Source organism: Dromiciops gliroides, chromosome 3 (assembly GCF_019393635.1).
Source record: "Dromiciops gliroides isolate mDroGli1 chromosome 3, mDroGli1.pri, whole genome shotgun sequence".
Classification (NCBI taxonomy): Eukaryota; Metazoa; Chordata; class Mammalia; order Microbiotheria; family Microbiotheriidae; genus Dromiciops; species Dromiciops gliroides.
Window position 1 is genome coordinate 59596588 of NC_057863.1, and position 17357 is coordinate 59613944.

Consider the following 17357-nt stretch of genomic DNA (forward strand, 5'->3'; position numbering starts at 1 on the left):
AATAACAATTGTTTTACATTCTGGCCCCAAACTCTAAGGTCTTCATTTTGCAGACTGATTTTTTTTTGATGGCAAATTAAGCCATTCTTTTGATGTTCGGTCATTTCATTCGTGTCCAACTCTTCATGACCCCATTTGGGGTTTTCTTGGCAAAGAAACTGGAGTGGTTTGCCATTTCCTTCTCCAGCTCATTTTACAGATGAGGAAACTGAGGCAAACAGGGTTAAGTACCTTGCCCATGGTCACACAGTTACTAAGTGTCTGAGGCTGGTTATGAATTCAGATCTTCCTAACTCCAGCCCACTGCTCTCTCCACTGAGCCAACTACCTGCCTCCAATAATAATATTAATAAGGATAATGATAAAATAGTATTTACACAACTGTTTAATGGTTGGCAAAATGTTATACAAATATCTCATTTTATTCTCACAACAACCCTGAGTAGTAGGGGCTGTTATTATCCTGATTTTACAGATGAGAAAACCTAAGGAGATCAAGGTTATATGACCTACCCAGGATCAATCAATCAATCAATTAATAAACATTTATTAAGTGCCTACTGCATGCCAGGCACCATCCTAAGTGGTGGAAATACAAAGAATCAAAAGATAATCCCTGACTTCAAGGAGCTGACAAGCTAATGGAGGAGACAACATGCAAACAAATATACACAAAGAAAGCTATAGACAGAAGAAATAGGAAAAAAAAATTAACAGAGTGAGGTGCCAGAATTAAGAGGGGTTAGGAAAGAGTCATGCAGCTAGTAAGTATCTCAGGTAAGATTGGAACTTGGGTCTTCCTTGACCCCAGGTCCAATATGCTATCCATTGTGCCACCTTGTTGCCTAATTAACCTAATAGAACCTAATTCTCATTATGCCCAATCCTAATGCTCATTCTATTATTCCACAAGCCTTGGCGTGCATATTTATGTAAGTATTTATAAGAAGAGACAAAATAGAATACTAGATAGAAAGCTTTCCTCAGATTTCAGTTCCCACTTTTTTTTTTTTTGACACATCCTGGCTGGGTGTTCCAAGAAACTCTCTATGACTATAAGTTGCAGAATAATTGGCAGTCTGGTTCTTCTCACTTCACTTTGTGTCAGTTCATACAAGTCTTCCCAGGTTTCTCTGAAACTATCCCTTTCTAGATGTGATTTAGAAATGAAAGGATTGGGGGCAGCTAGGTGGCGCAGTGGATAGAGCACCGGCCCTGGAGTCAGGAGTACCTGAGTTCAAATCCGGCCTCAGACACTTAACACTAGCTGTGTGACCCTGGGCAAGTCACTTAACCCCAATTGCCTCACTAAAAAAAAAAAAAGAAATGAAAGGATCAAATTTTATTATTTACATTTCACAATGAGAAAAACTAAAACAGAGAGAAATTAATTTGCTGTATTTCAGCAGCTAATAAGGAATAGAACTTGGCTTCAAATTCCCCAAACCTCGGGGGCAGCTAGGTGGTGCAGTGGATAAAGCACTAGCCCTGGATTTAGAAGGACCTGAGTTCAAATTCGGCCTCAGACACTTGACATTTACTAGCTGTGTGACCCTGGGCAAGTCACTTAACCCTCATTGCCCCGCAAAACAAATTCCTCAAACTTTGGCATCTGGTTTTAAATCTGAGTAGAAAAATGAGGAGCTGGATACTCAATCTCAGTAACTTATTTGGAGCATATTGGTCCTAGGGCAAAGCAAGCATAATCCAAACCAAATTCAAAGAATGTTTATTTTAAAATTAAAGACCATGAGGGTGAGGGATCCTTTGGTTAGGCTTATGTCACCTAAAGATTACAAAAAAAATTTTTTCTCAACCATTTTTCAAAAGCAGCAATGTGGAAAAAATCTCTTTCACTGCCAACATTTGGGCTTTGCCCTACAAATTCCTTCTTCCTCTTACTCAAAGTTCATCAAATTAATCCTTAAGGTGTTTATTCAACTGTTGTTTTATTGTTGGTTCAAAGAACTTTTTTCTTATTTTCTTTGGTCAGGCCCACCTGGACCACCAGGTCTTCCATGCACTTTTGATCTCTTGAAGGGAGATCCAGGGGATCATGGTCAACCAGGCCCACCTGGACCACCAGGTGCACCAGGACCTCCAGGAGCCAAAGGCTTTCCAGGATGTGAAGGAAAAGATGGTCAGAAAGGTATGAATACAAGCTGTTCTTTCCATGATAACTAATTGAGTTTCACTTCAGCAACTCTAAATCTTTCAATCACAGAGCAAGTGCCAACCTGCATTAGTGGACGGATTTTCCTCACCAGGATTCTTCTGTATCAATGAAATCACCAAAAAATAAAAGCTTACTATTCTCTTTAGTGTCCAAAACTTTAGCTCAGTCTTCAAATATTTATTTATATATAAGAGTTAATCTCAGGAATTCTGGGAAAGTATTGCTATTTATTACATTACCAGTTGGCAGAACCAAGCCTAGAGGACAAGTAGACATGTTTATATATCTGATTTGTGCCTTTACAACTATTGCCATTTCCTTCATTTCAAAAAAAATCACCATGCAGTAGTCTCGTTTGGTTACATCTAGGCAGCTCAGTGGATAGAGTGGCAGGCTTAGAGCCAGGAAGACTCATCTTCCTAAATTCAAATCTAGCCTCAGACCCTTACTAGCTGTGTGTCCCTGGGCAAGTCACTTAACCTTGTTTGCCTCACTTTCTTCATCTATAAAATGAGCTAGAGAAGGAAATGGCAAACCGCTCCAGTACCTTCGCCAAGAAAACCCCAAATGGGGTCACAACTGAAAAACAACTGGACAACTTTTGCCCCATCATTTAAGATTACAGTATTTATTTCATTTATTGATTACTCCTAATATTTTAGAAACTTCTGGCAACTCACATTTCATTAAACTATTAGACTCCTCTTATTTTAGAAATGGAAGTGCCCTCATAAATCATGCAGTACTACCCCCCTACTCATCTCCATTTTATAAAGACTCAGGGGCAGCTAGGTGACACAGTGGATAAAGCACAGCCCCTGGATTCAGGAGGACCTGACTTCAAATCCAGCCACAGACACTTGACACTAGCTGTGTGACCCTGGGCAAGTCACTTAACCCTCATTTCCCAGCACAAAAAAAAAAAAAGACTAAAATTCAGAAAGGCTAAATAAGTTACCCAAATCATAAGCTAGTACTAAAACCCAGGTCTTTAGACTCTTAGTCCAATGCACCAAAGTGCTGAATAGTAGTTTAATAGGGAAAGAATATGGTTTACAGGAGTAAATTAAGTTCTCCAGAATTCCTAAGTACTCCCAGGAGTTTATTCACTGGCACAAGTTGACCCAAATCATATTTTGACTATTTACATGAGATCAGTATTACTAGTAAACATCAATATGTTGGGAGGGAGATGTGTAATCATCAGAAATAACTGACTTTAATAGACCAATGTACTGGGATCACATTGATATGGCTGTTCTCTCCAAAGAAAAACCTATCCATTCTTCTTCATCCATGTCTACAAAAGGGCCTTCTTCACATTTTTATACTGTGTGGATCCCAATGGAGCATGTGGGTAGTCCACTGGTCACTTTTCAGCTCTTACTATATGACCAGCCCACAGTTTTGTTCTTTTCTGGTGATGCAGCTCTTTAATATAGGAATCAAAGAAACCTGTTATAGATGTTATAGAAAACATCCTAGAAATTCTATAAATTATTTAATATGAAACATTTTAAAAATCCAGATGAAATATTTTTCTTTTTTTGATTAATTTTTTGAGTGAAAGAAATGAAGTATTAGAATTATTCAATGTAATCAATTCAGTTCAATATTTAGTGTGAGACTCTTTGTATAATGAACATATTGGGAAAGATGCAGAGATGAGTTAGTCATGATTCCTGCTTATGAAGTGTTTTGTCTTAGGTAAAGAAGATAAAGAAAATACCCAAATATCCATTTTTGTTGTTATTGAGTCATTTCAATCATGTCCAATTCCCCGTGATCCCAACTGGGTTTTCTTGGCAAAGATACTGGAGTGGTTTGCCATTTCCTTCTCTAGCTCATTTTACAGATAAAGAAACAGAAGCAAACAGGGTGGAATGACTTGCCAAGTAAGTATCTGAGGCTGGATTTGAACTTAGGTCTTCCTGACTCCAGGCCTGGTGCTCTATCCACTGCACCATCTAGCTGCCCTCAAATAACCATAATATAAAGCAAAAGGAGAAAGGCTCTAGTAGTAAAGTCTTTAGGTCTCTGCAACTGATTGATGAGGACTATTAAAAAATAGTAACTATGTACCAAGTAACATGGTAATCTAGAATTCCCATTGTGTATACAGAATTCCTATAACAAAAAAGTCAGGGGCAGCTAGGTGGTACAGTAGATAAAGCACTGGCCCTGAATTCAGGAGGACCCGAGTTCAAATCCAACCTCAGACACTTGACACTTACTAGCTGTGTGACCCTGGGCAAGTCACTTAACCCTCATTGTCCCGTCCCCCCACCAAAAAAAAGTCTTTCTTGCTGAGCTGTTGCATTATACAATCCAAATGGTGTGTCCTATTTTTATATTTGTTTCAACTCACCACATAAGAGCAGGTTCTTGCAGTCAATTGAACATAGACATTATTTCCATAGTGCCAGTGACACTGCACAGATTTCTTAGAGCACCATTGTCTATAAAATCTAGGAATGTTTTCTGTGATTGTCCATAAACACATCCTCAATCTAGCCCTCATTGTGTCCCTCGTTACTTCCCTTTGCTCCTATTCTTTGAATGTCTCTAGAGAAAGACCTAGGACCACGCGGTTTAAATAAGCTCTGTCTTGTTGGCTAAACCCATCCTTTGTGCTTCTGATTTATTACTCTCCAGTCGGTCAGAGAATCTGACTGATTCCATCAGACAATCTAGTCTTCTCTGGCTTAGAGGGAAATAGAGTAACTGATAATAAGCTAGATTCATAGACTGATTTTTATTCCAATCTAAGCATTCTTTTTTTTTTTAAATTTGCGGGGCAATGGGGGTTAAGTGACTTGCCCAGGGTCACACAGCTAGTAAGCGTCAAGTGTCCGAGGCCAGATTTGAACTCAGGTCCTCCTGAATCCAGGGCCGGTGCTTTATCCACTGTGCCACCTAGCTGCCCACCAATCTAAGCATTCTTGACATTAGTCATTCAAAGCTGGTATTTTATTTATTTCGTTTAACTTGGACTTGTTGATTGTCACATTCCTTGTAGGGCCAATGGGGTACCCTGGGCCTCCAGGTCCACCTGGATTTCCTGGCCCACCTGGAGATAAAGGTTTGCAAGGACTCCCTGGGAGACCCGGCCCCCCTGGTCCTCCAGGTAATCCTTATAATAATGTCTTTTTGTTTCTGGGGAACTGCTCAGGCGTAGAGACTTTTGTTTAAACATTTATGATAATAGTTTCTTATTTTAAAACCACTAGCAAACAAATGAAATGTCTAGGGAATGATGTCTCTTCTGGTTGTAAGTATTACATTTCATATTAAGCTCCCTAACTAATCCTCATGCCTGGGATACCCAAGTATTTACAAATATCCAACTGCTAGTAGCTTCCTCTGAGATTACTTTCCATCGATTCTGTATATATCTTGGATGCTCAGAATTATTTGCATGTTGTCTTCCCTATTAAATATGAGCTCCTGGAGGACAGGGACTGTATTTTGTCTTTCTTTGTATTCCCAGGGCTTAGCATGAGGCCTGGTATCTAGTAAACCCTTAATGAATGCTTGTTGACTGACTGATCTGAGTACCATCAAAAGATGAAATCCATTAAATTCAACAAATGTTCATCTAATTATTTGTATTTGCCAATATGCTGTGGTAGGCTTAACATATTTAAAGATGAAAAATTATGAAGTCCCTGCTTTCTAGGAGTCTATCATCTGCTGGGCTAAGGAGGCCAGGGATGGGGGCGGGGTGGAGGGGAAGCAAGATAATCTATATATTTAAATATCAGAAGTTTTATAGGAGTAAAGGAGAAGTCTAGACAATGTGCCATAAAAAAAGATTTAATAGGAACAAACACTTTTGGGTGTGGTAGAGTAGGAAATAGAAAGATACAACAGGCAAGGATGAGAAAGGAAAATTTTCAAAGCATGGAAGGGTGGCCTGCAGAAATTCCTAGCAGACAGTAAATCAGGGTGTGTTTTCATATGCACCACAGAAGATTCAGAAAGAAAATGTATGTGTGTGTCTATGTGTAATTTGAATGGTAATGTTATATTTTAGATACTTTTTCTTTTTATTTAAAATTGGCATATATTTATTTATAAATCTATTTGGATTTATTTAAAATAATATTTAAATTAAAAATTTAAGCTAAAATTAAATATTTAAAATAATATTTAATTTCTATTTATTTTAAATTGGCATATATATTGGTATAAAGGTTAGCCTCTGTGAAGGAAGAACTTTTGAAGAATTATATGATTGTGCACTGATTTTGTATATTTTAATAATGTTGTCCCACTCTATATCTCTAGGGACTTCTCCAGATTGTTTTGTTCAGGAATTTTGAGGATTGTTTGGGGACAAAGCACATTTGTCTTCTTTAAAGAAATGGGCCTTGGAATTTGCTGAAATTGTCTGGCCATGGGATCAGAATAAGTCAGGAGAAAGGGTGAAATGGGAGACACATTTGAAACCTCCAGAAGTGTCATGTCCCAGATCTATTCACTTCTGAATCCCTTTGGGTTGCTGGAGTTTGAGCAAAAATTCCTACCCAATTTATAATGCTTACCAGTCTTGGGAAGACATGCTGGACTGCTCTATAGCACTCTTGAATGTGTCTAATAATTGTGATCTTGAATTTTAAATATAAATATAATATTTTAAATATTTACTATATATAATAAATATTTTAAATATATAAAATATATACACATATATTTTAAAAAATTTTAAATTTAAAAGTATATATTTATATATAAATATGCATATACACTTAAAAATTAAAATATGTGCGCATGTATGTATACACACACATATTCTTTTTTTTCGGTATCCCGACAAAGCTTAGCAAATGAAACTAGGAATGTCAAAGGAGTATAGGACAGACTGATTCCTCTCAATGGTAAGCTGAGCCCACTTGGCACAGAACAGACACCCATATACCCTATCCACAAGAATTCCCCCTTCCTAATTCTCAGTAGTTTTGGCAATTATATTAGTTAAAGGACTTTTGATTACAGCCAATAACATTTCTATTTTCTTTTTTTTTTAATTTAAATGATGTAGTAGATGTGATGTCTTTTGTCATGAATGTTGTCCCAAATGGGAGATTCTCAAACAGATTCTTGGATGTTTGTTGCTATGTGTGCTAATTCATGAATCTAAAATCTTTTTCATGATGCATGAAAATGTCCGCATGGTCTGAGTTGTGATGTTTGGCTCCTCCAGGTTGCCAAGGTGAGCGATGCTTAACTTGGGGCACATATGGTTTCTTGGTTTTCTAGTCTCTGTACTCTGTCTTCATTCTCTGCTTATGAGCTAAACTTGAAGGTTTTGTCTTTGTTAATGGGTTGTTGTAATTATAACAGACTTTAATGCAGCTTTATGCTAGCTACAGATATAGCAACCTTATATTGTCATCACATGGGGTCTCATTATAGGGTTGTCAAGTGGGCAGAGATCTACATCCCACTTTTACTAGTTTGAATGAGCATTATGAGGATGCAGCTTTGCACCAAATCCTACCGTACATATCAGTGGAAGTTCCTTTTATAGTCTCTTCAACAGAAATAATCAGAACTTCATTAAAATAAACAGTATCAACAATTTGGAAAGATTATCCCTTAAGCCCTTTTAAGGAAATATGACAAGCCCTTTCTCTTCAATTATTTAATTTGTGAAGACTGGCAAGTTCCTTAGCATTTTAAAACTTTTCCCATGATTCTTTTTGTATATTTATTCACTTTATATCTTATAAAGACAAAGACAAGATTTTTTAATATCCCTTAATTCTCCTTAACTCCTTTAATAGAGTATTTCTCTACAAAAGAAAAGGGAAATATAATGGTTGTGTTGGTTCTACCCAGCCCCATGATTTTTGGCCACAATGATATCTCCCTGTCCTCTATGTAGTTGCAAAGCAAATATGAAATGTTTATATGTACATTTCTCAAATTAACTATCATGGAAAAGGCCCAGAGTGTAAACCATGTATCCAAACCACATAAAAGCACAGTCGGCTTGTATTCTTTGTGGTGGAAGATTGTACCACATTTTACAAGGGGTTAAATTTCTAACTTTCCTTGAAGATTGGCAGGACTTCAGGAGTTTCCTTGGTATTTGACCACTAGACTCACAAATTTGAGGCCATTGTGCACAGCCCTATTAAACATTTTGTGCCCTGAAGTTTTTGGACAAAGTGTAACTTTAAAAACTATTTGGGGTCGAATAAGCCCCAAGAAATGTGATAAGCGGAATATTTATGTGCTATGGCCATAGGAACAAAGAGTTTAGAGTTGGAAGGAAACTAAGGGCCTAAATGAACCCATCTTTGCAAGAGAAGGAAACTGAGGGCCTGACAAAGTCAATGACTTGTTTAATAGCTTATAGGTAGTAAGGGGGAAGACACTGACTTGGGTTCAGATTAATTTACAATTTTCTTGCATCTCCACCACCACTAGGTTGGTTATTAGTCTGCCATGGTTGATTAAAGAGATGAGAGACACTGTGATGTGGTGAATATAGTGCTGGTCTCGGAGTCAGGAAGACCTGGGATCAAGCCCTGTCTCTGACAAATATTAGCTTCTGTGATCTTGGGTACTTCTTGTGCCTCAGGCAGTGCTCTAAGAATGTAAATTGTCAACAGAGAAGTTGCTGATCTTCATCAAAGGAGGGACATTTCATGGTAGGAATTGTCCAGATTGATGAAATCACAGGTCTGGATCTCCTCCTACTACATTTTATTCTATTTCTATTTCTATTTCTCTCTCTGTCTCTGTCTCCGTCTCTCCTAGCTATTTACCAACTATCATTTATCATTTTCCTTCTTTCTTTCTCTTTCTCTTTCTCCTTCCCTTCCTTCCTTCCTATCTTTCTTCCATTCTCTGGACATCCCTCCTTCCCTCTTTCCCTCTCTTCCTTTCCTTTTCCCATTCTCTGGCTCTTCTTCCCTTCCTTTCCTCTTTCCTTTTCTTCCTTCCTTTTTTCTTTCTTCCACTTTGGCTCCTCCTTCCCTCCCTCTCTCCCTTCCTCCCTCCCTCTCTCCCTCCCTCCCTCTCTTCCTTCCTTCCTTCCTTCCTTCCTTCCTTCCTTCCTTCCTTCCTTCCTTCCTTCCTTCCTTCCTTCCTTCCTTCCTTCCTTCCTTCCTTCCCTCCCTCCCTCCCTCCCTCCCTCCCTCCCTCCTTCCTTCCTTCCTTCCTTCCTTCCTTCCTTCCTTCCTTCCTTCCTTCCTTCCTTCCTTCCTTCCTTCCTTCCTTCCTTCCTTCCTTCCTTCCTTCCTTCCTTCCTTCCTTCCTTCCTCCCTCCCTTCCTTCCTTCCTTCCTCTCACTATCTTGCCCAGGGTGGAAGTGGAGTGGCCACTTTATGGGTTGATTGGCACTGAAGCTTTAACTTGCTTTGTTTCCAACCTGGACAATTTCACCTCTCCTTAGGCAGCCTGGTTTCCCCTATTCCTGGGGGCTCACCAAACTGGTGTTGGATCTAGTATAGACAACTAATCAACATTAGCTCTACTGAAGCTCAGAACTATGGAACTCAAACACTCCACCAGGCTTCTTGATGCTAGGGATCACAGGCATTTGCTGCTATACCTGAGCCCTGTCTTAAATTGTAACACCAATTATAGGCAGCTTGATAACGTCTGGGTAATAATGCTGCCTCACATCTGTGTGATACTTTCTATAAAAGTTTTCAAATCCCCTTCCCATCTTTTATTTAACTCACACAATGACCCTTGGAAACAGCATTACCCTCATTGTACAGAACAGGAAAGTAGAAGAAGGTTGATGACTTTCCCAAGGTTGGTCAATAGGGGTTGGTGACAGGACTGGAACCAGGTCTTCTGATTCTTGGGCCAGGAGTCTTTCTAGGATTGCCTTGCAGTATACTCTCTTAGAAGGTAATGAGTCAATGTTCTAACAAAGACTGCATAACCAATGGATTAAAAACAAACAAACTACCACACCTTATGTCAATCTATGTCATTTAAAGGCCATGTACTCTGTGATACATCTGTCTTGTTAAATGGGTTCTATTTTAAGCTGTCTAAAGAAACACAGAAAGTTATTCCTCTAAACAAAGCAAAACAAAAACATATAGATACGGAGATATCTATATCTTTGTATCCATCTGTCTCTATCTAGTCCCCATCAACATTTTCACCCCTTAGGAAATTCTGAAGCGGTAGAATGAAGCTTTTAAAAAAAGATGTTCTAAATGTAACTGAAAAGGAAACAAATGGAGCCTTGAGAGATCTTGAAATTCTCACCCATCAGAATAAATTAAACCATGTAGACACACCGGATCCAATTTTACAGTAATGCATTAGGAAGACATTTGAGCCTGGCTTTCGGGGGGCTGGCCGGATTTTATCCTACTGCCTCTTGCAGCTGGCACCACAATGAAAATCGGGGAGTGCTTGGACATGCTCTGAGGGTCGCCAGAATCCTGTAGCCCTATAGCCTCCTCCTCCCTGAATCCATTAGGCAGGCATGTCCTACATGGTATGTGGAATATTCTCATTAAATCCAAACCTGTTATCAGTGGTTTGCTCAATGATGACTAGGCAATGAAGATGGTGCTTGCTTATTTGTAGGTGGCTTCATGAGAGAATTTCCTCCCCCCCCCCATGTTTCAGGTGTACCTGGCCCACCTGCAGATATATCTTCATGCCCCAAAATCCCAGGACTTCCAGGAGTGCCAGGCCCAAGAGGACCAGAAGGGAAGATGGGGCCCCCAGGGCCACGAGGTCCCCCAGGCTCACCAGGTATCACTGATTCAAAGACTGCTCATGATTGTACTGTATCGACCAGAAATGAGGAAACCAAATATTCAGCTTTGAAGTAATCCTAGGAAGAAGCAGCTGGGTGGTCCGACAGTGGATCCAGGGCGAGACTTGGAGTCAGGAAGACCAAAATTCGAATCCTACCTCAGATACCTCTCAGATCTGTAATCTTTGGAGAGTTACTCGACCTCTCTCTGCCTCAGTTTCCCCATGTATAAAATAGGAATGATAATCAATAATACCTACTTCCCAAGGTCATTGCGGGAGTCAAATAAAATGATGTAAGTAAAACACTTTGCAACCTTAAAGTGCTTTGTGAGATCACAGATTTAGAACTAGAAAGGATTGTCAAGGTCATCGACTCCATCCCTTTGTTTTACAGATGTGGCTGCTTGTTGGTGCAGTGGATAGAGTTCTGGGCCTAGAGTCAGGAAGACACGAGTGCAAATCTAGCCTGCATGACCCTGGACAGATGTCCACATTAACTATCTACTGCCTGCCTCAGTTTCTTCATCTTGTAAAATGGAGATAATAATAGCATTTACCAGAATTATTGTGAGGATCAAATGAGATACTTGTAAAGCACTTAGAATAGTTCCTTGCACATAGTAGATCCTATGTAAATGATATTGTTACTACATCATCATCATCAATGATTGATTGATTGATTGATTGATTGATTATTACTATTGCCTGGTGTCACAGAGCTAGTGAATATTTGAGGTGGGATTTGAATCTAGGTCTTTCTGACTCCAGGTCCATTGTGCCTCCCAGTGCAAACCCAGACTCCAAGTCTAGTGCTCTATCAGTTATTATTATTGTTATCATTATTGCTGTTATTATTCCTCATTACACGCACTACCTTGTGGCATCTCTTCTACTTGTCCTTCAAACTGTTATTTAAACTGTCAAATGTTCAAATATTGTCTCTGCAACTTGACGTCAAACTCAAGAAGAAAGACTATTTCTCATACCCTACTGCATTCACCAGAACTCTTAGCACTGTGCTTTATACTTAGTAGATACTCAATACACATTTGCTGATTTGATTTTGAGAAAAAAACAACAATGCTGAACTTTAAGATTCAGTTTAAATCAGTAATTGGGGAGGTGTGGAGTAGAAAAAAAGCAATGGGAAAGGTCAAAGAAGGAAATTTAATTCAATTCCATTGAACAAGGTGTTATTAAATGTCTGCAATGGAAAAAAGCACTATGTGCTAGGGATCAGGGGTATAAAGACAGAAAAAAAAAAAAAGAACACTCGTGTAACTCCTGTCCTCAAGGAGTTAGCTGGGGAAGTGGAACTTAAGGCTGGGTGATTTTCCTTTCTGGTTTTCAATCCTGTCCTAGAAAATAAGGACAGGAATAGAATGCACTGTGCATTAATAAGATGCTTTAAGGGGGCAGCTAGGTGGCGCAGTGGATAGAGCACCGGCGCTGGATTCAGGAGGACCTGAGTTCAAATCCGGCCTCAGACACTTAACACTCACTAGCTATGTGAGCCTAGGCAAGTCACTTAACCCCAGTTGCCTCACAAAAAAAAAAAAAAAAAGATGCTTTAAGGTTGAGCAAAGAATACATATGTTTGTATGTGTCTATATATATGCATATGTATATGCACTCATTTATTTATTTTGCATAATCCGAACTTTGTAAAATAGTTGCTTCCATTGTAGCTTCCCCAACTTCATTCTGACACTCAATAATTCCTCCAGGAGTATCATCTCCCAAGTGGTCCTGCTTTCCTTAATTTCCTCCTGCCTCACAGACATAGAGGAAACAAGGAGGGAGTTCGAGTTGATTAATTCAGAGGTTCCTGGCCTCCTCAGAGTAATTTCCACAGCACAGCCACCTCCTAATAATCCACGTGTGAATTACCCAAATGGGCACCAAGGCCATTTCCGCTTCGGCTTCCCCTGAAGCACAGCTGTGCCTCTGGCTCTATCTGGTCCCGAGCCAACGTCATTGGAAGTGGAGCTCAGTTCTATACCACCTGTTTCTCTCATCTTCCCACCACCCCAAGTGGCTAAGCTGGGATCATCAGGAGATGCCTGTCTCTGCTGGAGCCTTAGCAATCTTTGGGAAGCATCCAGTTTCTTTCTATTCATTGGGGCCCTTGGGATTTTTTTTTTTTTTGCATTTTTTGCCCCTCCCTCCCCCATCTAAGCTATTTGTGCCATATTGCCTGTCTATGGACAGAAATAATTGGAAGCTTATTAAAGTAACTTCCTTTTCTAACATCCAGTGCTGATGATTGAGTCAAACGTTACTTTGTTTTGTTTTGCTTTTCTTGGAATTCTCTCCTTGTAACTTTCTGATTTTGAGGATGCATGGAAAAGTCTTTTGTTGTTAGTCAGTGTAATTGAATGTAATCTTTCTCCTTGAGTAGTCCCTGTGTTCAGTATATAATTTATACTTTTCATTTCATTACATGAATTTTTGAGGTCCTTATTTTTTTTAGTGTACATTGTATATGGTGCCTCTAAAGCATAATTGCTCTATCTATATGCTGAAAATACTTAATGCCTTTAGAAATTATATTCATACTCTTTGTTTGAATAGCACCTTCATTTGTAAATAGAGCCCTCCCTTCTTTCTACCCAAGGAGTGATCTCTTATAAAAAGAAAAAAAAGAATTAAAAAGAGGGAGAAAAGGCAAGGCAGACAAAATTAACCAACACATCAACTGAGGCTGACAGTATATGCAGTGTTCCATGGGTGCAATTCTCCACGTCAGCAGAGGGAGGCAGGGCATTTTCCCTTCTTTTCTCTGGGGCCAAGTTTGGTCCTTATAATTATAGTGTTCAATTTCAGTTTTCTTTTTGTTGTTGTTTTTTCTTAATCCCTTCGAAGTATCTACAATCATGGACTCCTTTGAAATTTTGTGGTAGAGTGGGAAAGGCAATGGCTGTGGAGTTAAAGGAGCTGGATTCAAATCCTAGACCTTCTTTTTGGGTGCCCTTGGGCAAGTCACATGATTTTTTTACCTCAGTTTCTTCATCTGCAAAATGAGGGAAATGGACCCCCAAAGTCCCTTCTAGCACTAAATCTGTTTTGTCCCTCGTAAACAACATTGTCCCCAAAGCCTCAAATATACCCTCTCATTCCTACTCTGGAGAACCCCATATTTCCTTTAAATTTTAGCTTAACTAAAATAAACAAACAAACAAATAAAAAACAAAAATAAAATAAAATTTAGCTTAACTTCCACCTCTCCCCTTGAATCTTTTCTCTCTTTGTCCTGTATGCTAGTCCTCCCACCTAGCTCCCCAGAAGCCTAATCCCTACTTTCTAATGTTCTTGTGTGTGTATGTGTGTGTGTGTGTGTGTGTGTGTGTGTGTGTATATATATATATATATATATATATATATATATATTTGTTCTCTCCCTGATAGAATGTAAGCTCTTTGAGGACAGGGACTGTGTCATTTTTATCTTTGTATCCCCAAGACCCAGAACATTGCTGGCACATATAATAATAATAGCTAACATTTACATAGCACTTACTATGTGCTGGGCTAAATTCGAATGACTATTTAGAGATCTGTAACAGAAACTTAAGTCACAACACTAGCATTAACTGTATTTTTAATAATAATAATAATAACTTTTATGTAGCATTTCCTATGGGCTAGCATTACTATTCTAGGCCCTTTATAATTATTATCTCATTTGATCCTCACAACAACCCTAGGAGGTAGTTGCTATGATTATCTTCATTTTATAGATAAGGAAACTGAGGCAAATAGGGGTTAAGTGCCTTGTCCAAAGTCACACTGCTAGTAATTGTCTGAGACTGAATTTGAACTCAGGTCTTCCAGATTCCAGGCCCAGTACACCACTATCCACTGTCCACCACTGAATCTACCCTTATGTAGTGGCTGGCACATAGTAGTAGGTACTTAATAAATTCGGGTTGGTTGATTGATCCTATGAACACTATCCCACTCGCCTGATTGTACCTGGGAATTGCCCTTCCTTCCTAGGTGTCCGGAGAAGCTGGGATATCTGTTCCTATGGTGAAGGAATCTGACTGCTCTCCTTCTGAATAGCAAGCTGTCTTTGTGTGAGCTCCTAGATCTTGGCAGGGCTCTGTTTGATTTTGCCTTTTTTCCAGGCAGGCCACTTGACTCTCTCAAAGAAGATAATCGCATGTCACGCAGGATGGTGGCTAAATGTTATTGCACTCTATTAAAGAACCCCATCCCATCCCAGAGCTCGTCCTTACGGTGTAAAGAGCCCAGCAAACAACTCGGATGAACAAGAACCCTTTTCCCTGTCTCTAAGACAACACCCTCAGCCCGACAAGTTCTTTCTGTCTTTCCCTGAAGGGAACAAAGCCCCCATTATAACATCTGGTGTGGGAACTTTTCCCAAACTCCATAGATAATGAGCTCTTCAAACATATATAGCAGAAAGCCCACCTGCTGCCTCTGCAATGAAACAGGGAGGTGGGTCAAGCCCGCTCCCCCACTGGACCCGTCAGGGCTCAGGCACACTGATGCAGAAGTCCTCAAGGTACCGTGGGTTGGGCAACACTAAAACACCAATGCTTGGATAACCTCCAGGGAGCCTCCCCTCTCTTCTCCCCATCTCCCTGTTTCTAAGTAAATGGACGTTTCATATTATGTTAATGCCCAAATGGCCTCACTTGCTGTTTCCATACCTCTCCTGACTCCTTGCCTTTACCCCTATGTCTGGAAAGCCCTCTTTACTCCCCCCTCCACTCTGCAGAATTTCTGGCTTCCTTTAAGGTTTAGCGCAAATGTCATCTTTAACCCAGTTGTTCCACCCAGTTGTAGGGGCTCCCCCTCCCCCTATCACTTTTTATATATGTTATGTATACTTACATTCATGTCTGTTGTTTCTTCTCAGTGGAATGTAAGTTTCTTGACTCAAGGATCATTGCATCTGCATTGCCAACAGAAGTAACTTGGTATAGTAAATAGCTGGGCTTGATGTCAGGAAGACTTGGGTTTGACACCCACTCTGACACATATTGGCTTTGTGACCCTAGACAATTACTTAACCTCTTGGTACTCTGGTCAGCTTGACAAGTCTGTAAGTTGGAGAGAATGTGAAGAACTACATTGGTGGAGGGAGTTTGCCCACCTGGGAGTTCTCTGTATCAGTGAAATCAGAAGTCCAATTAGTAAGCCTATCCTATCTCCATCACCTTACATAGTACCTGCCTTTTAATGGGCACTTAGGAAATCCTTATTGAATTAAGCTGAATAGAATAGAGTCTCAGATAATCCAGGTAAGGGAGGTTTGTTTTTACCATGTGTCCTAAAAAAGGGATGTGTTAAGGAAATAATCTAATTTTATTGAGGTGGCATATTACAGCACCATAGAAGGCACTGTCCTGACAAAAGAGGAAATGAATATAACCTACTGGGAGATACTGGACATCCCAAAAATAAGCCCAGAGAAATAAAACAAAAAATAGGAGAAAATTCCAAAAAATTGCCCAAGAAGAGATGTAGCAGTAATAATAGTAATAGTAATAGCATTAAAACAGCAACTTAAGGTTGCAAAGTACTTTACAAATATTATCTCATTTTATCCTCACAACAATCCTGGGAAAACTAAGGTAAACATATTAAATGACTTGCCCAGGATCATATAGCTAGGAAATGCTTGAAATTAGATTTGAACTTGGATCTTCCTACCTCCAGGTTCAGTACTCTGTTGTTGTTTGTCCTTTGTTCTTGAAAAGGACCATGACATCAGGGAAATGTCATGACTTACACTGAATTGGATTTAAGTGAGGGAAGGCTCTGTGCGAGGTCACCAACCTCACACTCTCCTTCAGAGTCATCTGGATCCAGTGGCAAGATATATATCAGGATGACTGGAGATGGCCCTGGATGTTTAAGGCAATTGGGGTTAAGTGACTTGCCCAGGGTCACACAGCTAGTAAGTGTCTGAGGTGAGATTTGAACTCACTTCCTCCTGAGTCCAGGGTCAGTGTTCTATCTACTGTGCCACCTAGCTGCCCCTCACTCTAGCTACTGTGTCATCTAGCTGCTTAGATATCTGTAAGAATAGTTCATGGAATTTACTGTCCTTTTCCTTTTCTGAAAATTAGGATAGACCTGACCTCTTCCAGCCTTGTGTGCTTCTCCTGTTCAGCAGAGTCTTTCAAAAGTCTCTAGCAATGACTTGGCCATCATATCTGCGGTGCTTTCAGTACCTGGACAGATGGTGGCTGGGTGATCTCTCTTACCCCATTCTTAGCTGTTTTGGGTGTCCACTCCCTGTCAGTCATTTCTTATTTTTTTCTTGTCCATTCCAATGATCCAAAGATCATTCTCCATAGCAGTGAGAACAGAAATAAAACAACAGTGGAGCAGCTGTCTCTTCTTTCTGTTGTCAGTTATCACTGCCCCCATCCACCTCAAACATTAGGTCTGTCCA

General features: G+C 39.7%; 1 protein-coding gene across 1 annotated transcript in view; it reads left to right on the forward strand.

Annotated features, from left to right (window-relative positions):
- Positions 1 to 17357, forward strand: part of COL4A4 (collagen type IV alpha 4 chain) — a 159695-nt gene that overhangs the window by 132012 nt on the left and 10326 nt on the right. Inside the window, exons 41-43 of the mRNA XM_043995203.1 lie at positions 1994 to 2149; positions 5196 to 5303; positions 10790 to 10918. Coding sequence (XP_043851138.1) covers positions 1994 to 2149; positions 5196 to 5303; positions 10790 to 10918 — 393 coding nt within the window. The remainder of the gene's footprint in view (positions 1 to 1993; positions 2150 to 5195; positions 5304 to 10789; positions 10919 to 17357) is intronic.